Consider the following 22,395-nt stretch of genomic DNA (forward strand, 5'->3'; position numbering starts at 1 on the left):
TTCTCGAGCGATCTGCGCGCTTTCAGATTCGTTCTGAGCGCTTGGTGAAGGCAGTGTGCGCGCGCGCCCAGGCGCGCAGGTTGGAGGGAACATAGTTGCTGTCCCATTGTGAATAGTACAGACACAGACTTGTATGTGAACTGTTCAGGCACAGTGCTGTATAAAAGTACAATCTCATTAGTGAATGATAAAGATCCTGATACCTTTGGTATGAATTCTATTACAGGACCGGAGGCCTCTGATTATGCTTCTCTTTCTATTTATTTTCTACTCACAGCAGCCAATGAAAACGTTTTTGTATGCAAATAAACTACATTTCCCATGATGCTTAGTCCATACATTCCATCCTGTCAGACCCTATAAGAGCCACAATAGCCTGTAAATGAGCCTCTTTCTTTGCTGCTCATGCAGGAGTTAAGTGGATTACTTTCATTAAGTTTGCATTGCGTTTGCTTTACGATGCAGTAATTGTTATATGCACCTGTGTATGTGGCGCGTTGCGCGCTGTGGTGCTTAATTGTTTTGAGCGCTCCCGCTGCTGGGAGTTTTTTTGGGTTGTTTCGTGCCCGCTCGGGCCTTACTGTGATTACGCTCCCGCTAGGAGCTTTGCAGGTAATTGATCGCCCGATCGGGCTTCACTGGAGAAGTGTGGCTCAATGATTAGAGCGGCAGACCCTGATGCAGAGGTCTAGCCCGGGACCAGCGTTCAATTCCCCGCCTCGGCGGGTCTTGGGCTCAAAAATTCCACGGACCTGATAATTCTCGCATCGGTGCCTATTCCAATCATGGAGTCCCACTCTGCAACTCTGGGCAATAGCTTGCTTAATCTCCACAACGGCCCCCACAACGCTAAGGATGCCTGGCCTCCACCTTGGGGGTGCCCAGGAGTGGACGCCTCACAGGGAAAGCCAGGATGGGTTCCACAGCGGTATTCGTACAAACGCCTTGAGACCCTTGCGGGTGAGTAGTGTGCTATACAAGTATCAATTTACAATTTACATTTACTGTGCTTTGCACTCCCGTTGGGAGCTTTGCAAGTTTACCGCCCGCTCAAGCTTACATGATGTTTGTGAAGCGCCTTCTGCGCAGAGTACCGCGCTGCTCTCAGCAGCGTCTAAAAGCCTTTATTCACCGCAGTGGCGTCCCTAATGTGCACGGCGGTTTGTCACTGGAGAGCTTCCCTCGCTCTAACGTGTGTAGCCCAATTGGGCTACTTTCTAGTGGGAGTTGGACTATGCACGTAGCGCGCACCCTATCGTCGTTCCGGGGCTCATTAGCCTCAAGGAAATTTTATTATTGGGACGCATGATCTGGCTGCAAGAGTCGTCTGGCCCTGGAGGGTGCACACACTCCTCATATCTTTAAATGTGGCTCTCCCTACGCCCTGTGGGCTGCAATAACATCTATACAGCATCTGCTGAGGAGCTAGGTACTTCTTTTGTGGTGTGCAGTGGGTTGGCTCCCCCCTTACTCCTATCAGTACCCATACCTGCAGTACATCATGGATGACTGGGTCCGCTATGAGGATGATGATGTTTATGAAGAGGAAGTGCATGCAACTTCTCTGGAGAACAATTTTGTGGAGGTTCTGGATGCTTCTGTCCAGGACTCTCTTAACCGGGCCCTTGAAAAGGCAGTACCTGGTACTGTACAACAAGGATTGGCTGCTGCGTTGAAACCCATCACTAAACAATTGGAGAAGTTTGCTAAAAGGCATGGGTTTAATGCCGAACCTAAGAAAGATGATGGATCTGGCGAGCCCAAAGCGAAATCTTGGCCCCACTCAGGTGCACTTGCGACGCTGCCAAAATCGTCTACTCCACCTAACGTGGGAGAGAAGGCTAAACATCAGGAGTGCAGGGACACAGACACTGATACTGACACCACAGCGACAGACACCCCAGAGGAGGAGGCCCATCCCAGGAAGCGATCACGCAAAACAAAGAATGTTGAGCAAGCCCCGTCCCAAACTCTGAATACCCCCTTTACTTTTAATCTGGCCGACATTGTTCATCCTAGATCGTCGGATTGGGCTCCTGCCCCGGAAGTGGCAGCGTATCTCCACGACAAACTGCGCAAAAGATTCGATAAAGACGTGCATAACAGGTTGTGATTCGAGTGTCCTAGGCCGGATATTCCAGATAAAGTGGCGGAGACGCCAGAAATTGACGTAAGCTTCATTACCTTCCTAAAGAAATTTGCTAAGGACCCAAAGAAGGGAATCGATTGGGCCTGGCGCGCTTGCCAAGACAAACTTCTGGATGTGGCAGGGCCATTAGCCAAAATCTTAGAAATGGCCCTGGAGGCGAAAGGGTCTGGTTCCCCCATGGATCCCGAAGTCCTGGCTGGGTGGACCCAAAGGGCGATTTGCTTGTTGGGAAACGCCAATTGTGCCATTTCCACTGAGAGGCGTAAGTCACTCCTCATGAGGATGGACTCTAACTTGACAGAGTTGGCTGCGGCGGAACCAGGCCCTCTGGCAGAAGGCAATCTTTTCAGTGAACGTTTTGTAAAAGACGTCTCCAAGTATGTTGGCACATTCACAGCCCTTGACAAAGCCCAATCTGGCATCAAACGTGTTTTCAATGCTGGCCTTTTTAACCGGGCCGGGCGAGGCAGAGGATGCTTACCAGGCCGCCACTATCAGCAAGGTCCTCAATGAGGAGACTATGGCCACGGCCGAGGCGAGTGGGACTCCACTTGTGGGAGTACCTTCTATCCCACCAGACAGCGCTTCAACATGAGGCGATTCAGCAGAGGCGGACATCGTGCGGGCTTCCAAGCTCCAGAGTCTGCAGGTAAGAGTTTCCGACAACTTTCAGTTACCCTTGGGGGGTCGTACTCAATTTTTCTATCACAATTGGGCTCAAATATCGCAGGATGTGTGGGTCCCGCAGATAATTCAGGGGTTTCACCTAGATTTTTATCAAACTCCCTTTCAGGTTGGCCCACCACGGCAACTCTCTTTTTCCCAACTACAGTGCGATTTTATAGATTCAGAACTCGACGCATTGCTACAGAAACACGCGATTGAGTATTGTGATGATGGTCCTCTTGGTTTCTGCAGCAATATCTTCTTGGTTCAGAACAAAGGCGGAGGTCACAGGTTGGTACTGAATTTAATGGAATTTAACCATTTCATGACGTACAACCATTTCAAGATGGAGGGTATCCATCTTTTGGCAGATTTGCTTAAGGAAGGAGAATGGATGGTCCAGTTGGACCTGAAGGACGCCTATCTGTCGATTCCTATTTTTCCTCCCCACTGCCATTTTCTGCAGTTTCAGTGGCGGAACCGGTGGTTCGAGTATTTGGTCCTTCCTTTTGGACTTTCCTCGGCTCCATGGTGCTTCACCAAGGTGATGAAGCCGGTGATAGCGCACCTGCGAGAACAGGGCGTCCACATGATAGTGTCCCTGGACGATATACTTATCATGGCCCAGACTCCGACTTTGGCTGTGCAGCATTTGCACATGACCATGTCTATTCTTTAAAATTTGGGGTTTGTTATCAACGTACCCAAGTCGGCTCTTTGTCCGACTCAGACAATGGACTTTCTAGGGTTTGTCATCAATTCACAGATGGCCCAACTGAGCGTTCCTTGCTCCAAACCGAAAGACATCATGAGGGAGCTTTCCACACTGCTGTCCAAACAGACGGTTTCATTGAGGGTGCTGGCCAAATAGTGGGTCTTCTAGCCTCCTCGATACAGGCGATATTTCCGGGCCCTCTTAACTACAGGGCCCTTCAGAGATTGAAGATTCAACACCTCCGGAAGGGCCTGTCCTGCGAGAGGAGATACAATGGTGGCTGGCCCACGTGGATGCGTGGAATGGATGGGCCATCTTCGGCTTTCAACCAGAAGTGGTCATAGAGTCAGACGCCAGCTGTTGGGGCTGGGGAGTGCACTTCAGAGAAATCTCCACCGGAGGTCGGTGGTCCCTGCACGTACTCGATCTGCATATAAATTGTCTAGAACTGTTAGCGGGGTCATTCGCGATCCAGACACTCTCTCCCAAACAGGTCTCATACTGCATCCTTCTGAGGATGGACAATATCTCAGCGGTGAGGTATATCAACAAGTTGGGAGGCACAAGGTCGTCGTTACTAGCAGAGATAGCGAAGGACTTCTGCCATTACTGCCTGAGTCATCAGATTTCGTCATAGCAGAATACCTTCCGGGACAATCCAACGTAGTAGCGAATTGGAACTCACGTTACCTCAGGGATTACAGCGACTGGCAACTCCATCCGCAGATATTCAGTTGGTTACAAGCTGTGTGGGGCACGTGCGAGATAGACCTCTTTGCGTCCAGACGTACAAGTCAACTGCAGGCGTTTTTCAGCTGGAGACCGGATCCGTTGAGAGCGACAGATGCGTTTTCACAGGACTGGTCCAAAGGTCTGAACTATGCCTTTCTCCCCTTTATCTTGATTCCGAGAGTGACCACTCATGTAACCCGGCAGCGGGTGGAGATTATTCTGATAACCCCACTGTGGGAGTCACAGCCCTGGTTCCCAGTAGTATTGGAGGTGAGATGCGACTTCCCCAGGATGATTTCGTGGTCCTCGACGATGCTCCAGGGCCCTCAGGGAGAGATGCATCCGATGGTAGTGTCGAGTCAGTTGTCCCTGATGACCTGGAGGCTTTCAGGCAACGATGGGAAATGCCAGGATTTTCGGACAAGGCTGCGGCCTTCATTAACCAGGCCTGGGCCCCTTCCACCAGGAGGCATAGCATGGTTTAGTAAGTACAAAGTACTTGTGTTGGATAGGTGTTACATGGGTGGAGCATGGGCGTTCCCATGCATCCACCCATATAGTTTGACGCAAACCAAGATTTACAAAGACTCTTAAACCTGGGTTTGCGCCATTTTGGTGAGCCTACCGGACAAAGGCGTAACAGGGATAAATATCTTTATTTATATCCATTATTTCCTCTTTCCACGTGTGCTGCATTCTGAAGCACACTTAGAAAGTGGAATGTGCCTCTAAGCAGTTTTTGTGCAGCAAGGTGTCGCTTTATACACAAAAACAATCCTACCCTTGACACAGGCACCCCTGCAGTGTGGTGCAACGGTGCCTGCATTGGTGCTAAGCAGCACACAGTGCGCTAGGTCAAGGAGAGAGCAGAAATGCTCCGTATCTTTGTAAATATGGAGCATTTCTGCCTGCTTACTTTCACGCAACGCCTTGCCTTGCTTCAAAATTACGTGAAAAAATTGTAAACCTGCTCCTTTGTTTCAAAACTAGTTTTCTTTTAATTTATATTCTATTTCACCACTCCAAACTTAAGGTGTTATTTATCACACATGATAAATAACGATACCACGGGGCATGTTATTTATTATATGTGGTAAATAACTATCAAAGGTTTGTGGTGAATATTGTGGATTTTAGGTGTTTAAAACACCAAGGGGCATATTTACAAGCCCCTATCACCACCACAACGTCAGTTTCGGTGATGTTGTGGTGGCGATAGGGGTGTCGCCTTATTTACAAGGCAGCGTTAAAAGCCACTTAACGTGGCTCAACGCTGCCTTGTAAATAAGGCCCTCTTTCCCGCTATGCTTAGCGTGAAAGGGGTGGGCAGTGGGTGTTGCGGTGGGCGTTCCACTGCAACACCCATTTCTTTTGACACTGCCACCTATTTACAAGGGCAGCATAAATAATGATAATTATCGGATGCATTAAATACAGCCTAACTCGTAATTCCCCCATGTGTAAAAAGGGGTTTATGGACGGTTGGGTATTAATTAATCAGAACCAGAATTTACATTTTTAAATGCCATGCCAGTGAAAAAATTTAAATATCAATGGACTTACGCAGTTCCATTTAGTAGTCCAAATAGGTTTGTGTCCTCTTTTTCTTTAGAATACACATCATAACATCCAGAAATATCATCCCTGAAATCTGTGTGCACAACGCAAGAGTTATTTTGGACTTTGAGTTGCCGAATTCGGGGAACACCGAGCAATAAATTCTCATAGTAGATGAACGACTGGGTGCTCTGGTCCAGAGATTGGTTATTGTACCACTTTGTCCAATAAAGTCCGTCCAGCAGTGGACCTTGTGCAAACTGAAACAAGAGATCAAAAATCTGAGTTAACGTTAATAATGTATTCATTTTTAATGTGACATTTTGTCAGTACAGTCGTAATTAAACTTGTATGTCGTACTTTACATCCTGTGTTTGAAATATACAGATACAACGATGTTAAAACTTTACTATATGATTCGTGTGTTATCCCTTATATACAAGGACACAAACCTATTTTTTTGCTTTCAACTTAACAAAGCGCATTGAAATGAATAGGTCTTACAAATAAATAAACATTAACTGGTTTTACTTTGTCTCAATGTGCAAATTTGACAATTTTAGAGAACATTGGCAGGAGTTTAAATCTGAAAGAGATAGGTAACGAGAAGTCAAGGAATTTAGAAATCTAGCCAAGTGCATTAATTAAAACTCAGATTTTATAGACCAATGCAACACAGGCATTTGGCGTCGAAGCAGTGTGACACAGGAGAGGTGGACCTCTGAGTACAAATGTTCTGCACTGGCTGTAGTGGATTAGAAGGAAGAAAGGTACAACATCTTCAGATTGAAAAGTAAAGCCATCTCACACTCTACAGAGGAGTTTCCTGGTCAGAAACATGCTTTGGATCTTTTTTGTATAAAGCTTTATGAATGAGTTCAGGACTTTGAGTTGGCATTGTTCGTAAACAGAAAGCCAGTGGAGCGTTTTCAGAATGTGTCTCATATAGTCCCAATCAAGTCCTTGTTTGGCTTCCAGTCTTCAAAGACAAGGAGCCAGTGTTCACTATGGAAAAAAAAACGAGAAAGAAAGGTCGCAAAAGTATTGTTTAGAGGCCCGCAGATGGTGCTATTGAATGACCTGATTACTTACCGGTAATCTTCATCACGCCGAGTCCTAGTCTTCCTTGTCACAGTAATTGACACATTAGCTTTAGCCACACACAGAAACTTCAAAGTAAAAGTCAGCGTACTAGCCTTCCATCCCTCCAATATGGCCGCCTCCTACATCCACCAATCGCATAAAAGGAGCGACCACCCCCCCAGAACAACCTTCAACCAAAGTCGCAGAAATATATGAAGCCCCACACAACAGGGCAGGGAGGGATGGGTAACTATACTGTGGCGAGGAAGACTAGGACTCTGAATAATGTAGATTACCGGTAAGTAACCGCGGCATTACCTCCTCAGCCGTCTTCCTCGCCACAGTAATAACGCATGAGCAGATACCAAAGCAAGCATCGGCTTCATGAATAGCAAAAGAATGGCAACACTAACAAGAGATTGCAACACCCTGTGTAATAAACACCACACAGAAGTATTCACACAAGAACAGCTAGGCACAACAGCATCCATCATTGAATGTTCAGCAAAAGAAAACAGAGGTATCACCCCCAACGTTCAGCCCATAAAACCCAATAAAGGCATGAAGAGTAGACTAAGAGGCAGCCACGCAAACAGCCACCATGGACACACCCCTAAAAGTGGTCCAAGACACAACCACTGACCTCGCAGAAGGCCCAGAAACAGGACGCAACCACATAGATCGCTATTCACAAATCACCAGAAAAGCCAATGAGAACCAATGACAGAGGAGAGCCTCAAACCAAACCTGCCGGGAACAAATGGGACAAGAGACAGTCCTCATTACAGAATGGCACAATCAGGAGCAATTAAACCAACAACACCCCTTACACAACCAAGAGAGGGAATAGAGACTACCCTACAGAAAGAGGCTCAGGTGAAAAAACAGGAAGCACCATCTACGCAGACCTGTGAAAAAAAATGAAGCCACAGAGGCACAGAAAGGAGAGTGAGCCTACAACACTGGTCTACCAACCAGAAACCGCAAAAACAGTACAGACTGCAAAAAAAACAGCAATCTGCCTGGCTAATGTAATTGCCACCAAACACATGGCTGACAAAGGTAGGAGTCTAAGGCCACAGAAGCAAGTGGGCAAACAGACACCCCCGCTATGGCCCAAAACCAATGGCAGACCCCCCCGGAGGGGCAAACAAAAATGGTTGCGGTCGCCTCAAAGCCAGGGAATCCAAAAACGAGACTCCAGAGGCCACACCACATCAAAAATAGGATGCTGAAAGTCCCAAGAACTGTGCACAGAGCCTGGAGCGTAGAATGGGCCAAACTCCGGGCAAAGCCAACCGACAAAAACCCAGGAATATGGGAAAGTTGGCAGGCCTACTGGGAACTGTGGGGTATGCTGTGGATGTCAATAGATAATATTGGAGACCCAGAATGCGGCATAAAGCCCCTTAGTTTTTATGACAAGTGCTTCCTTGTGGTAATTGTGCGGGTTGAGCTGGGCGTGGAAAGGTCTGGATCCTGATGTAAAGCAATGTGAATGTGTTTCTGAAAATAGAAACTTGATAGAATGCTTTATAAAAAGAAACAGTTGCCAAAGTAAAGAGGGAGGCAGAGGTAGCTGCTCGGTTTATCCTCCTATTAGTTACGTTGTAAAAACAAAAATCTAGTATTTCAAAGAAAACCTGCCTTTAGGGATTTAGATAGGATACAACGAGAATTCATCGTGATCACTTGGCTAGAAACAATACTTTTTTTCTAGAGACCCCTCACCAACCAGGGTTGCCCCTAGGTGGCATGCTTCATCATTGGGGTTCCTCTCAATCCTCTGCGGATTGAGGCATGCTGCGACTTGTGGGATATGTTGGAGCACTTTATTGTAGACTATGTGTAGTGCAGTGATGTGGAGTGGGTGGAAATTTAAAGATACCTAACTAGTAGGCCACTCTTTTATTCCCACCCCTAGCTGGTATGGTGAAAAATCAGGGGTTGTTACTGAGACCGCGCGGTCTCCAGGGAGAGCAATAGGTTATTTGGGCCAGAGGAGGCTTTGACGAATCTGTGACTACAAACCCCTCTTCCCCTGGTATTGACCAAGATGCAATAATGTAGCATTATCAGAAATACTAATTAATAAATAGAACCATACGGATCAATTACTAGTACCATATGTATACAGTGCATGCTTATTTAGTGTGCATATTTGACATCCTCAACATAGGATTAACTAGGAGTGGTATGCACAGGGCTGGTCCCTGTGGAGTCCTGATAAAGAGCTTGTAGGGGAACAGCTTGAAACATGTTGACACAAACATATTACTGATACAACCACACTCATTAAAGTCAAGTTTTCTCTCTGTAACAACCCCTGATTTTCAACCATACCAACTAGGGGGCGGGAATAAAAGAGTGGCCTACTAGTTAGGCATTTTTAAATTTTCCACCCACTCTTTGAAACTCCATCTCAGGCACAAGCTACTCAAGCAGTCCTACAGCTATCGTAAATTCCAACAGGGAACTCTATGAGTGAAAAGAGAGAAGTACAGAAACAACACAAACCACACTCACATCCATTGTGTTGAATTACCAAATTCCAACATAAAGAACATGGCAGGGGCTGGAACACACTTCCACCAACCTCCATAGCTGCTAATTTTTATACCTAGCCAAGGCCACCAAAAAGTGCTGATGTCACTCCGAAGGGAGTTGATAGATATATATATATATATTCACTGAAAAAAACAAAGGCTACAGGAAAGTTATAGTTAGGCTACGATTTTATATTTTACTCTTACAATACCAGTGCAATTCAGCAGTTATAGTTACCTGAGCTAGCTATAACTTACGCCCCAACAATGCACTGCTTATGACCTCACACATTACAACACTCATGACATGGTCAGTGACTTCACTGATGACATCACTGTTGACATCTCAAATGATATCACTGATGACATCAAATGAGTGTAAGTGTTTTTAAGAATTTATGGATGTTAAACATATATACTAACCTACAAAAGTTAAATTAGTATACTAGATGCGCTACTACTAAGTGATACTACTTCTAACATATATTATGTGAGTGGCTGTATGACTGTATCCTTTTGTGTATGGGTGTGTAAGTGGCTGTATGGGTGTATAAGTGGGTGTGTGAGTAGCTGTGTGGTGACTGAGATGCAGTGTGAGTGGCTGTATTGGTGAGTGAGCGGGTATGCCAGTGGCTGCAAGGGTGAGTGAGTGGTGGTGTTAGTGGCTCTATGGGTGGATAAGAGGGTGTGTAGTGACTGTATGGGTGAGTGAGTAGATACCTGAATGGCTGTATGAGTGACTGAATTGGTTTCTAAGTTGCTGTATGGATGTGCGAGTGGTTGTATGGATGTGTGAATGGGTATGTAAGCTGTTGTGTGTGTGTATGAGTGCTTGTATGGGTGAGTGAGTGGCTGTGTTGAGAGGTTTTCTGGGTGAGTGAGTGGGTGGGTATGTGAGTGATTGTAGGTAAAAAAGTAGGTGTATGGGTGAGTGTGTGGCTATGTGAGAGGCTGTACAGGTGAGTGACTGGTTGTATCAGTGGCTGTATGCATAAGTGAATGGTTGTGTGAGTGCCTGTATGAGTGAGTAAGTGGGTGTGTTATTGCCTCTATGTAAGAGTGAGTGGGTATGTGAGTGGTTGTGTATGTGTATGAGTGGGCACACAAGAAGTCGTATGGGGTACGAGTGGGTGTGTGAGTGGTTCTGTGGATAATGTCATGAGTGATGTCATCAGTGATGTCATTTGAGATGTCATGAGTGATGTCACTGACCATGTCATGAGTGATGTAATATGTGAGGTCATAAGCAGTGCATTGTGGGGCACAAGTTATAGTTATCTCAGGAAACTACAACTGCTGAATTTCACTGGTTTTGTACAAGTGAAATCTTAGCCTAACTATAACGTCCTTGTAACCTTTTTTTAGTGATTTTTTTTATTCTATTTTCTAACTATACCATGCCTGCAAGGTTATGTTTTTCAAGTGACTTTCAAAGGTTTTACAAATTCTATTTGCTATCTGTAACATGCCTGTAACATTTGGCATTTTAAGTGGTTTTTTTAAACTAATAGTCATGTTTGAGAAGTGACGGAGAAAGGGGTGGGTCCTCTCAGCTCTTAGAAATCCAGCTGTATGGGACTTGTTTGTGAAGTAGTGGACAAAGGGGGCGGGACCTCTGACCAGCTCTCAGGGATCCAGCTGTTTGGGACTTAATGAAGGCAACAGGTAGGCTTCTTGTCCCCAAGGTCCTTCAGCATCCAAGAGAAATTAATCCCCCAACCAGTAGTACACCGGGAGGTGTGTTTGCAGAGTGGTGGAGAAAGAGGGCATAGGCTCCGAAGACCTATCAACAATCCCACAGTGTGAGACTTACTGGAGGTAACAGAAGGAGTAGTTGGCCCCCAAGGATTGTCAGCAATCAAGGGGAGTTAATAGTTAATCCCCAACCAGTTGTGTGCCAGGAGGCGCAGTTGCAGAGTAGCAGAGAAAAGGAGGTGGCCTCTGACAACCTCTCACCAATCCAGCTGTGTGGGACTTACTGGTGCTAACAGGAGGGGTAGTTGGACCCCAAGGAGCCTCAAGAGCCAAGGGGACTACATCCCCCCAACTAGTAGTGCATTAGGAGGTGCATTTGCAGAGTGATGGAGAAAGGGGGCGTGGCCTCCAACAACCTCTCAGCAATCCCACTATGTGGGACTTACTGGAGGTAACAGAAGGGGTTACAGGCCATAAAGGACCCTCAGCATCCAAGGGAACTTCATGCCCCAACTAGTAGTATGTGAGTAGGCGCGTTTGGTCAGTGGTGCAGAAAGGGGATGGGGCGTCCAATGACCTCTCATAAATCCAGCTGTGTGGTACTTACTGGAGGTAACAGGAGGAGTAGTTGGCCTCCAAGGACCCTCAGGAGTCAAGGGGACTGTATCCCCTAACCAGTAGTGCACCAGGAGGCGCATTTGCAGAGTGGTGGTGAAAAGGAGCGGGGCCTCCGGCACCTTGCCAGTCTGGCATTGTTTTCTTAATTTTTTTTAAATGTCTCAGGGGGGGGGGGCTGCATTGCCCCCTTCCTTGAGATGGATTTGGCATCAGGGACACCATCCCCCAGAGCCCAGCCTTTTTTTTTTTTTATCAAATAGGGGAAGGGGGCCATGCATCCCCCCTACGGGGCTGATTTCGGCCCCAGGGACCCCATTCCCTGGGTCAGGCTTTTTCTGAATGGGGGAGGGGGTCCGAGTGGACCCCAGGGGGATTTTGGCCCCAGGGACCGCATCCCCCAGGGCACTGCCTTTTGATTTATTTATTTTTAATCAAATAAGGGGAGGGGGCCATGCAGCCCCAACCTGGGCCGATTTCGATCCAAGGGACCCCATCCCCTGGGTCCCGCCTCTATTGTGGATATATTGGTCCCACCGAGGGCACCCACTCACAGCTGTTAGGGTCTGCAGAGGGAGCCTCAAGGCCCCCGCGGTCCCTGCAGGCTCCCTGCCTCCTGCGGGAGTGGGCATTGTTTTAACAGAGAGAAAGCTACTGAACATGCAGCTCTCTCTCTGGAAGCAATGTTGCTCGACTTCCAGCAAGCGAGAGCATTCTTAAAGCTCTCGCTTGCTGGAAGCGGAGCGTTTGCTGTGGCTTGGTGGGAGCAGTAAACATCCTGCCAAGCCTTAGGAAACAGCTATGTCTTGGGAGTGGCCCTTGGGACATAGCAGGAGCTGGCCCTGGGTGATGGCAGTCCCCAGGGCCATCAATGGCTCCAGGAGGGAGGTCATGCAGCCCCTCTCCTTTCAAATTTGTTGGGCCTGCCCAGGGGAGGTGGCGGTCCCCAGAACCAAGACTCGCCTGGGTGGAGGGCTGCACAACCAACCTCCCATTTAAAAAAATTAACATGACCTACGGGAGGTGTGGTCTACAGGGCCCTGGGGTCCCTGAGGCCCCCCACTAAAAATTGTGTATGGTGTCAGGAAGGTAGGATACATAAGCCTCAGGGAGGTGGTGGTCCATGAGGCACGGGGAGTCCTCGAGGCCAGCCCAATTTGTTGTTTTGTATGAAAATAAATAAGGAATATTGGTCTGAATTACGGACGGCGCTTGTTAGTAAGAGACGGCTGGTCACCTTAGGCAAATATGTAGTAGGTGTTTATAGGTTGAGGAGCTTGCAAACGAAACTTCGACTTGAATACAAGGTGATCCGTGTTCTGCATCATGTTTTTATGTAGTCTGAAGGGGAACCATCATGAGAAAAGCCTCCAGGCTCCACCCCGTTTTGGCCGCACTGCCTTCTCTGCACCCAGAGGCGCATAAAGTTGACTGCGAGGCCCGCTGCACCGGACCCGTCACGTAACGAGCCGGGCACGAACCACAGCACCTAGACTCCACCTAGTTTTGCCGCATCACCTTCTTCACGCCTGGAGGTGCATAAAGGTGACTGCGAGGATCTGCTGCACAGGACCCATCATGAGACGGCAAAGCCCGGGCCAAGGGTGGGCTGTCCGCACCCGTCATATCCTGTTAGAGGCTGGGCCACCCTCCTGAAACTCCAACCCAGAGATCTGCCGTCTTCCAACCTCCAAAAAGTACGGTGAGCCATTTATTTTTCAAATCACCCTGAGGCAACACAGGACCTCTCGACTCCCTTCCCTTCTGTCCTTCTGCCTCGGCTGGCCATCTACCCCCTTGTTTGGATATTGGGGTGACATTAGGGTGATATGGGAAAGAGGAAAGTAACCGAGGGAGCGTTGTGAGGTGCCAACAAAAAAAGAATGAAAAACTGAGCTCCAAACTGGAGTCCTGTGGCAGGGACTGGTGTGCTGGAGCGCATTGACAATTTAATGTCTGAATGTGAGGAGCTACTGGTCCTGACTGCCATTGTTAGTGAGCCAAAGCCTGTCACCTCACGCGCACACACCAGCCCCACCAAAACTAGGTGCATCCCATGCATCTTCAGGAAGTCACCCACCAGGACTCAACCCCTTGACGCCATGGATGTGCCACCAACGTACCTGACCAGCACTGATTGCACCCCATCTGTGACCACAGTTGATTTCCCATGCAGTAATATATTTTCACCCCTTGCAGACTCACCAGAACCACTGGATATTATTCCTATCTTAGGGGATAAGATGGTTGGGGAAGATACTGAGGCCAGTTCAAGAGACAACATTTCATGGGCCAGGGATGGGGGGGCAGAAGATTGTGAGCTCTTAGCAGCCAAAACTGACCTCTGCAGGGAAATCTTCACATTGAAAAAAGTTGTTGGGTCCTTGACTGGACTTATTCGCAAACTGCTGGAAAGATTAGAAGGACAGGGCAACCTAGATAAACTACCCTCGACTGAAACCTCAAGGGTAGACATTAATTTAACACAACCCTCACAATCTGCATATACAGCTCCACTTGCTCCCCCCACACTCCCAACATGTAACCCAGGCCAGCACGACACGGGCTGTCACAACACACTACCACCTTTGGCGAAATGCTGCGATGGGGGTGTGGGGTCCACTGGGGGACATGCTTTAAACATGAGGGAGGACTTTTCCACAGTTCACACTTCCCCCTAGAGGTGACGAGTTATCTCACCAGCTACGAGCTTCCCCAAACTCTTCCAGGCGATACAGACATCATCTGCATGGCAAATGTACCCAACAGCTGCAAATCTGCCAATCACGACAACAAAGAGTCCATCAACAACAAGACCATACACTGGATCAAGCATGTAAGGGGGTGTACGTCCGTGATAAGGGATGACATTCTGAGAGCTAGACGGTGTGTCCTGATGAACAGTCCCACAGACGCAATAGAACTCACATTAGTTGATTAAAGCCTTGGGCATAACTTAGTTGCCATAGAAGCCAGGATATGCCCTCCACCCACATTGAATATTCAACTCAAAATCCAGATGATCAGCAACTCTATTCAGTCTATGTCTAATATAATGCCAACAAGGCCATTTTGGTCTTCGCCCCTGGCTCAAAACGATTGACTGCAACTAGGGTCTATACCTAAACATATTGCACCCAGCATCTCTGATTGAGTTCCTCACACAGCCTCTTCACCACCCAAGGGGAATACTAGATCCCAAACCTCAGACTAGCTTAGAATTTACTAATTACACCCCACAGAGGTCACCAGGTGAGGAAGATGCCACCTATGCTGTAGATACTTTTACAGTCGCTTATAATGACTCCACGGCCCAGGAAGCTGAGCCCTATTGTGCCCTCGCTTACCATGACCAAACGCTGCTTACAGGTCCATGCCAGTTCAAAATAGTTTAATAGAATGTGGCTGGAATACAAAGCAAGCTAGGCCTACCACATTGGGCCAAATCCATCAACTCGCATGACTTCTGTATATTTCGGGAAACCTGGAGTTTAGCACCAGTATTTGTGCCAGGATTTTTGACCCTTCTTAAGCCGGCAAAAGCTCCGCCAAAGCAGGGCCGCCCATCAGGAGGCCTCCTAACCCTGAGAAGCATTGCATTAACCTGTGACACCAAAGAACTTCCCATTGACAGACCAGACATCCTTGCGTTTAGGCTAAGGGGCACCTCAGGCACAAGTATAGACATCTATAATGTCTATGCGAGAGGCACAAGAAGCGGGAATTCATTGACTCTGTAAACCCTAGATGAGCTGCTGGGAGCAAGGGGGATCGCACACCAATTAATTATAGGTGGCGACTTTAGCGTAACCTTTGAGCCCCTCAACAGTGAGTATATTTAAGACATCACTGAGGAAGACAATCTGTGATCAGTTCCATTTCTGGACCTCCCACCCATAAAGAACTGGTCACATTCGGCTCTACAAATAAACACACTAACGCTAGAGTACAGGTTGCGTGCTGCCAATGGAAGAACGCGCTCTGACAGCGAAAGGGGGCTGACTTTTATTGGCCCAACGGATGCCAGCCGCATAGACATATCCTTGTGGACCTCAGGTTATGGCCAACTGTCATCGATATGGCCATAATCAAAAACTCTGAAGGAGATCACAACCCGCTAAGCCTGTCGTTAGGGCACCCCTGGGGCGAACACAGTATCACAGGCAAAAAACACTTAAAGGGGTGGTACCATCAAACGACAAGCGCCGACTCAAATGACCAGCGGTCCTGAGGGAAGAATCCAAACTGAACACCATGAAAAGAGAACTTGAGCCACACTTGGCTGCGATTCGATCTCTAACAGAAGAGCAGAGCTCAGCAGCGAACGTTAGTTCCATGCATGAAAAGTTCTTCATTCGACTAGCTGTACATTTTACCCCCCACCGCCACAATCCTAGCCCAAAACAGAGATACAACAGGGTAAACTCATGGTTCACACAGGAATGCAGGTCCCTCAGAGACGCTTGCCCACAGCCATCAGAACTAAGAATATGCCCTTGACATGTGAGCTAAGGAGACACTAAAAATCATCTCAAGCTAGGGCTAAGCGAGATTGGGATGAGAAGAGGTTGTCTGAACTCAGGGAGGCTTGTTCGCAAACAGATACTAGGACATTTTGGACACTTGTGGCGAAGGTCAGTCAGTCAAAAAGCTTTATTATCGGTTAAAAACCATAAAAGCGAAGAATACATAATTACATAAGACAACCAATTGATCACCAATGAGCAGCAATACAAAGTGTACATGATTAAACAATACACCTAGAACAATAAATAGTATTTAAAATAATAAAAACAGATAAAAACAGGCCACTCAGAGTGGTATTAAAATTCCCTAGTAAATGCAGAAGGGTACTGACAGTTAAACAGTTAGTGCAGCTTTCTCCTTAAGTTTGGCTCCTCTAGAGCACCACATAGAGAACAAGAATCTGGAGGTCGCAAACACAGTCAACGAGGTAGAGTCATATTTCAGCAATCTAAACACAACCCTGTAATCCCTGAAGCCCCTGGACTTGCATAACTGTAAGATCCATTTGGCTCTAGCCGTGGAGTATGAGGGGCAGAAGAGCACAACGTGCAGATCTGTCTCTTCAGCGTATTAACACCCCGGACATATGCTAGATGCATAATGAGCCATTGACCACTTGTTTGTTACTGCCCTCACTGGGAGAGATCCATGTCAAAATTGGACATGCAATTTCTTCGCCAGTGGGGGCTGAATGTCGTCCAAGAGTTTCTCAAATTGGTACCTGTCCTTGACTTCGAGAAAGCTACTGGACAACCTACCCAACGATGGTCTTAGTGCCATCTGTTCCAATCGGAAATAGTTGAGTGCTTTGACCAGCGCCCTCCTGGGAGTCTTAACAGAGGAGAGTGCGGGGGCAAGCCACAGATCTCCCTTCCCCAGGGCCAGGCATAGATCTTTAACATGCTTTAACCAAGGGATTTTTCCCACACCCCTTAGCGTCAATAGATGACTAAGTTCCTCCTGATAACTTAAGAGCTCAGATGTGGACCAGAGTCTCCTCCAGTACAATAGAGGACGGTTATGGATAACTTCATGTATGGGCACCAGACCTAAGTCAAGGCGTAGCGGGATCAGCGGTGTGCTCTGTGAGAGTCTCAGAAGATGGCTTATGAAACTATTCTCAGAGATAGAGAGCGAGGAGGCATTGGCGTGGCCCCATAGCTCTACACCGTAGAGCGCCCCACCTCTTGCTTGTGCTTTATAGATTCCTACTGGAGGTCCCACAATTTTAGATGTGCACTCATTATGTACCTTTAGAATACCTCCCGCTGCTTGGGCCAGCTTCATATTTGCCTTGGCTATATGGGTCCCCCATTCCATCTTGTCATTCAGTGTTACCCCTAAATATTCACAAGTAGAGACTCTTTCGAGGACCATGCCATCTATGTGGGGAAGGGGACAGTTGGGCAATTTAGAGTTAAAAACCATAAATTTGGTTTTGGACAGGTTGATCTCCAGGTTTCTTAGTCTGCAAAAGGAGCAGAAAGCCTCCAATGTTCGCTGAATACCCGTTGAAGATTTTGATAACAAAAGGGTATCGTCAGCAAACATCAGGGCTGGTATCTTTCGGGCTGCCAAGCTGGAAGAATCTAAATCCCGCCCGTCCCAAAGATGTTTGATCAACCCATTAATAAAAAGCGAGAAGAGCATGGGGGCCAACACGCACCCCTGCCTCGCTCCCTTTTCCACCGGAAAGGTAGCCGAAAGCTCCCCATTCCTCCCGTACCTCACTCTTGCAAAAGTGCCCTGATGTAGACGTTTAAATAATTGTCACAAATAGGCTGGAACACCCATCTCCAACAAAATGGCCCATAGCTTCTCCCTCTGGACCAGGTCAAATGCAGATCGAAGATCTACAAAGATCAAATACAAACTGCCAGCCCCCAAAGTCACCGTCTTCCAGAATACCATCTGTAATCTAAACAGTTGGTCGATGGTGGAAACTTTGGCACGAAAACCTGCTTGTAGGGAGGTCAGGATGTGATGATCGTCCATCCAACACTGCAACCTTGATACAAGAATGCGGGCCATTAATTTCTGGAAGACGTCAATAAGACTGATGGGGCGGTAGTTGACCGGGTCCAGGAGGGATGCCTTTTTATGGATGGGAATAATCTCCGCGCCCAGCCAAGTTAGAGGATTTTCCATACCCAGGAGTATGGCGTTAAAATATAGGCACATGTAAGGGACCCAAACCTTCTGCTCACTCAGAAACAGGTCTCCCGGTATGCGGTCCAGTCCGGGGGCTTTCCCTGTGGCCAGACTTTTAAGGGCTCCCTGAGTTTCCTGCAGGGTTACTGGATAATAGTCCGGGTCAGTAGTGAGCTTTGTGTCTGGAGCAGGTGTGACTGAGTCTGTTGGGGTCACAGTATTAGTATGCGCGAAGAGGGGTTTAAAGTGCGCTATCCACACATCTTCACTCAAATTAGGTGTAATAGCACTCGACCCCTCGGACGAACCTGATCTAACCAGGTTCCAAAATGCCCTGTAATCACGTCCATCTAGGGCATCTTTTATGTTATCCCATCTACGGGCCTCCCATTCTGATTTGGACTCCACTGTAATGCTTTTGTAAGTGAGTCTAGCCCCTCTTATACTCTCAACTGTGCCAGTTTTAACCTCTCTAACAAGGGCGCGTTTTGCCTCCCTACAGGATTTGTTAAACCACTGCTCCTGGATTTTTGGCCGGACCCTCCCGTGAGCTGGGATATAAAAATAATCAGCTAGGGAGGTGAATAAATTGAGTGGATAAGCTCAAACGCCCGAAAGTAGGAGCAATCATAAGTGACCGGCAAAAAAGAAGCCTCTGCAAAGGATGAGGCAACTAGTTGGTAGAGCTCAGATACTTTATCCGATGCCAATGCAAACTTAGCCCATTTAATACGTCTGCCTCCTGCCACAGTGATTAAATTGGGGTTTGGGTAAGGATCGTACTCCCCCACTCCAAGTTTACTGCCCAATGCTGAATGAAGTTCTAGAGACAGGAGATTGTGGTCACTATCCACTCTCTCAAGTATAGTGAAGGTCTTAATTTGGGACCACAATTCAACATTGACCATAATATAGTCAATGGTCGTAGTTTTCCCCGCTCTATTGTAAGTGGGCTTCCCTGGGGAGTCGGCAGGAAGTCTGCCATTGCAAGCTCTAAGGGAATGGGAGACTAAAAGCTTATTTATCTGCAGCGCCAATGGAGTCAGGCGCTTAGCTGGATACAATAAGCACTCCTGAATATGCCAGATAGAATCCTCCTCTGCAGTTACAGACGGGATACCCACCAGTGGTTCAAAATGACAAGAGCCTAACCCCGCTACATTCCAAGACCCTATAAATGAGCTACGTAGCTGGGGCCTTGTGGAATTGGCTATGGCGGGCAGTGGCAAACAAATACAAGGGATTCATTCTTGAATGGTTGTCCCGCTTCCATCTCCTTGGCCGCAAACTTTAAGATTTACAATTAGTAGAGGCGGCAGTGGATCCACTAGTACTGTCCCCCCTGCGGTCTGAGGGAGCTCCTCCCCTTGCCTCTCACCCGCCTTCACCCCCGGGAACTCGGCTGGAATACGATCTATATCATTGTGCCAAGGGGAGGAGGCTAGTCAATCCACATTATTCAAGGCACTAAATCTATTTTCCACAGGTATATTATATTTAGACCTCTCACCGTCCTTATGATAGTAGGATGCTCCAAAGCCACCAGGGAACCTTTCCTGTGGGTAAAAATACCCTAAGTGAAGGGGGGTAATCGGACCTTGATGACAGGGTCCGCCCCATTCTAGTATTTGATTAACCACGCCAGGATCTCTAAAATTAATGATCACACAATCCCCACCAATATCTTTAGTATTATTGCCTATCCAACTAACTCTTCTGGCAAATAATATTTCCCCTTGACCTGAATTTGTTAGTGACTTGCATTTATTCAACCAGAATATGATTTTATTCTTTAGCTCGGTGAACGTTTCGCCTCGCTCTTCTGCTAATGGCGGAACTCCAGATAGTACCACCACGTAGGGTGAGGCCTCTGGAGGTAGCTGGATGGAGGGTAATAATTGTTTGGGGGTATTGGCTGGCAGTTTAGGTGTAGACTTATGTGGTACCATTCCTTGAATTGGCAGCTGTTTATTCATCCCCGTTGAGGTTGGTGTCGGGATACTGGTGTAAAGCCCGGCTATACTTGAGTGTCCGCTAGAGAGAATGGCGGGGCAGAAATTGGTAGGTCCAGTAGGACAATTGGTCATAGACGATGGGCCTGGCCCTTGTTTCCGTTTATCTGGTCGAGGTCCTACACCTTGACTTTGGTCTTGGATTGTCTGTTTAGCATTGCCTACGTCCGGAGTCGGGAAAATATTCCTAGTCGGCGATGTTAGCTGGGGGGCTACGCCACTTTTTGTATTTATCATGGACACAACTTTATCAATTCTACTCATCAGGATTTTAAACTGAGATTTGATAAGTTGTTCCACATGAGCTTGCAAATCAATTATTAAGTGGGTAGCCCACAGAGGAGGAGCTAGAGTGAAAAAAGAGGGCCCTGCATCTGGCTGTGGACTGTCAGAGGCAGGTGTGGTGGGCCTAGCGGCTTTTTTTTGTTGTTTAGGCTTCTTTTTTCTAGGGCAGTTCTTAGATGGCTTGTTAACTACCTGCCGAGCCAGAGGGGGAGGAAGATTACTACTAGAGCCTACCTCTGACTCTATCTGAGCGCATGGAAGGTCCGCAAAGGAGGTTGCTAACAGCGAGTCAGGAGAGTTAGCTGTGGCTAAAGAAACATTCCCAGGTGGCGTATTAGGTAGTATAGTAGGTGTCAACGAGAGACGCCTTTCGGTGTTTTCTATGGCCGAAGCTACCACCCCAATAGTCTTTTGAAGTATTTTGTGTATTGCAGTTAGGCTTGGGAGTGGTGTTGTTGAGACGGCTGTTTGGCGTGTAATAGGACGTGTAGATGGGGGGAATGGTTTTACCCATAATTCCGATCAAAAGGTTCACACCAAATGTAAAAAAAGAAAAGTACTACAAAATGTGATTTAAAACTACTTAGAATACTAATGAGAAAAGCATGTATACATACTATGAGTCAACAAATAAGAATTATCACAGAAATACTTATTGGCTGACTTAACAATTTGAATGCAGTACTGTCTTGCAAGTAATGCATTAGAAGAGAACCAAATGTCATGTATAGGCTGGAAAGTTCAATAAAATCAAGCTAGGGTAAATAAGTTCCAAGTCTATAACTTGCTGTAATCATTCCTGGAATGAATAGTGCAATTGGAAGATGACAACTAATCCAATTAACAAGGTCCAAAGGGGGAATATAATTTAAACGTTCTTAACCTCTTGCACCGTTTTGCTTTTGTGCTATGCCACAGCCAAGAGAGGTGGCCCTGCCCTGCCTCAGTCTGCCTCTGACTGGCGCAGACGGTCCCACCCTTGGCCCAGGGAGCCCGCTGGTGATTTTCAAGTGCCTCCTGGTGCTAAAATGCTGGCGTCGGCGGTAGGTATCCCCGGAGGAGCCTGGAACTTGGAGTCCTCTCGCTCCTTAGCTGGCAAGTAAGGAGTGCTGGAAGACTGTCACGGGCGTCCCGCGCTGCGGGAGCCCGCTGATGAATTTCAGGTGCCTCCTGGCGCGAAAATGCTGGTGTCAGCGGTAGGTGTCCCCCGGAGGAGCCTGGGACTTGGAGTCCTCTCGCTCCCTTGCTGGCAGGTCAGGAGTGCTGGAAGGCTCTAGGGGGTTTAGTTGTTGCCTCAGTACAGCACCCCAACTCTTCCCACAGCGCGTAAGGGTATTATGTGAAGGGATAAAAAAACGGATTTTCCCAAGAACAGACAGACCAGAGTTTGTAGAGCACTGCGGTGAAAGTGGGGGGTTTCTTCGTGTTGGGGCCCCCGGCCGACACTGTCCCCGCAACGCAGTGGGGACTGTGCAGCAATGGGGGGGGGGAAGTGCTCAGTGCTTCTCGATATGATTGGGCGCCCTCCACTGCACTCCGCCGTCACTTCGCCTTGCAGGAGCAGTCCCAGGGTATTACGGGCCTCCACTCAGTATACAGTCACCCCACAGGACCCCTGTACCAACAGCTCCCCGGCCGCCACAGGGCCAGCCGCGGAGCTCC

At 47.6% G+C, this 22,395-nt stretch overlaps 1 protein-coding gene and 1 long non-coding RNA gene across 3 annotated transcripts in view; one reads left to right on the top strand and one right to left on the bottom strand.

Annotated features, from left to right (window-relative positions):
• Window positions 1-22,395, bottom strand: part of PKD2L1 (polycystin 2 like 1, transient receptor potential cation channel) — a 3,023,543-nt gene that overhangs the window by 2,265,925 nt on the left and 735,223 nt on the right. The window contains exon 4 of the mRNA XM_085603531.1: window positions 5,826-6,079. Coding sequence (XP_085459657.1) covers window positions 5,826-6,079 — 254 coding nt within the window. The remainder of the gene's footprint in view (window positions 1-5,825; window positions 6,080-22,395) is intronic.
• The window catches only part of LOC146867100 (uncharacterized), a 460,163-nt gene that overhangs the window by 247,619 nt on the left and 190,149 nt on the right, over window positions 1-22,395 (top strand). The window lies entirely within an intron of this gene.

This window comes from Triturus cristatus, chromosome 1_2 (assembly GCF_964204655.1).
Source record: "Triturus cristatus chromosome 1_2, aTriCri1.1, whole genome shotgun sequence".
NCBI lineage: Eukaryota > Metazoa > Chordata > Amphibia > Caudata > Salamandridae > Triturus > Triturus cristatus.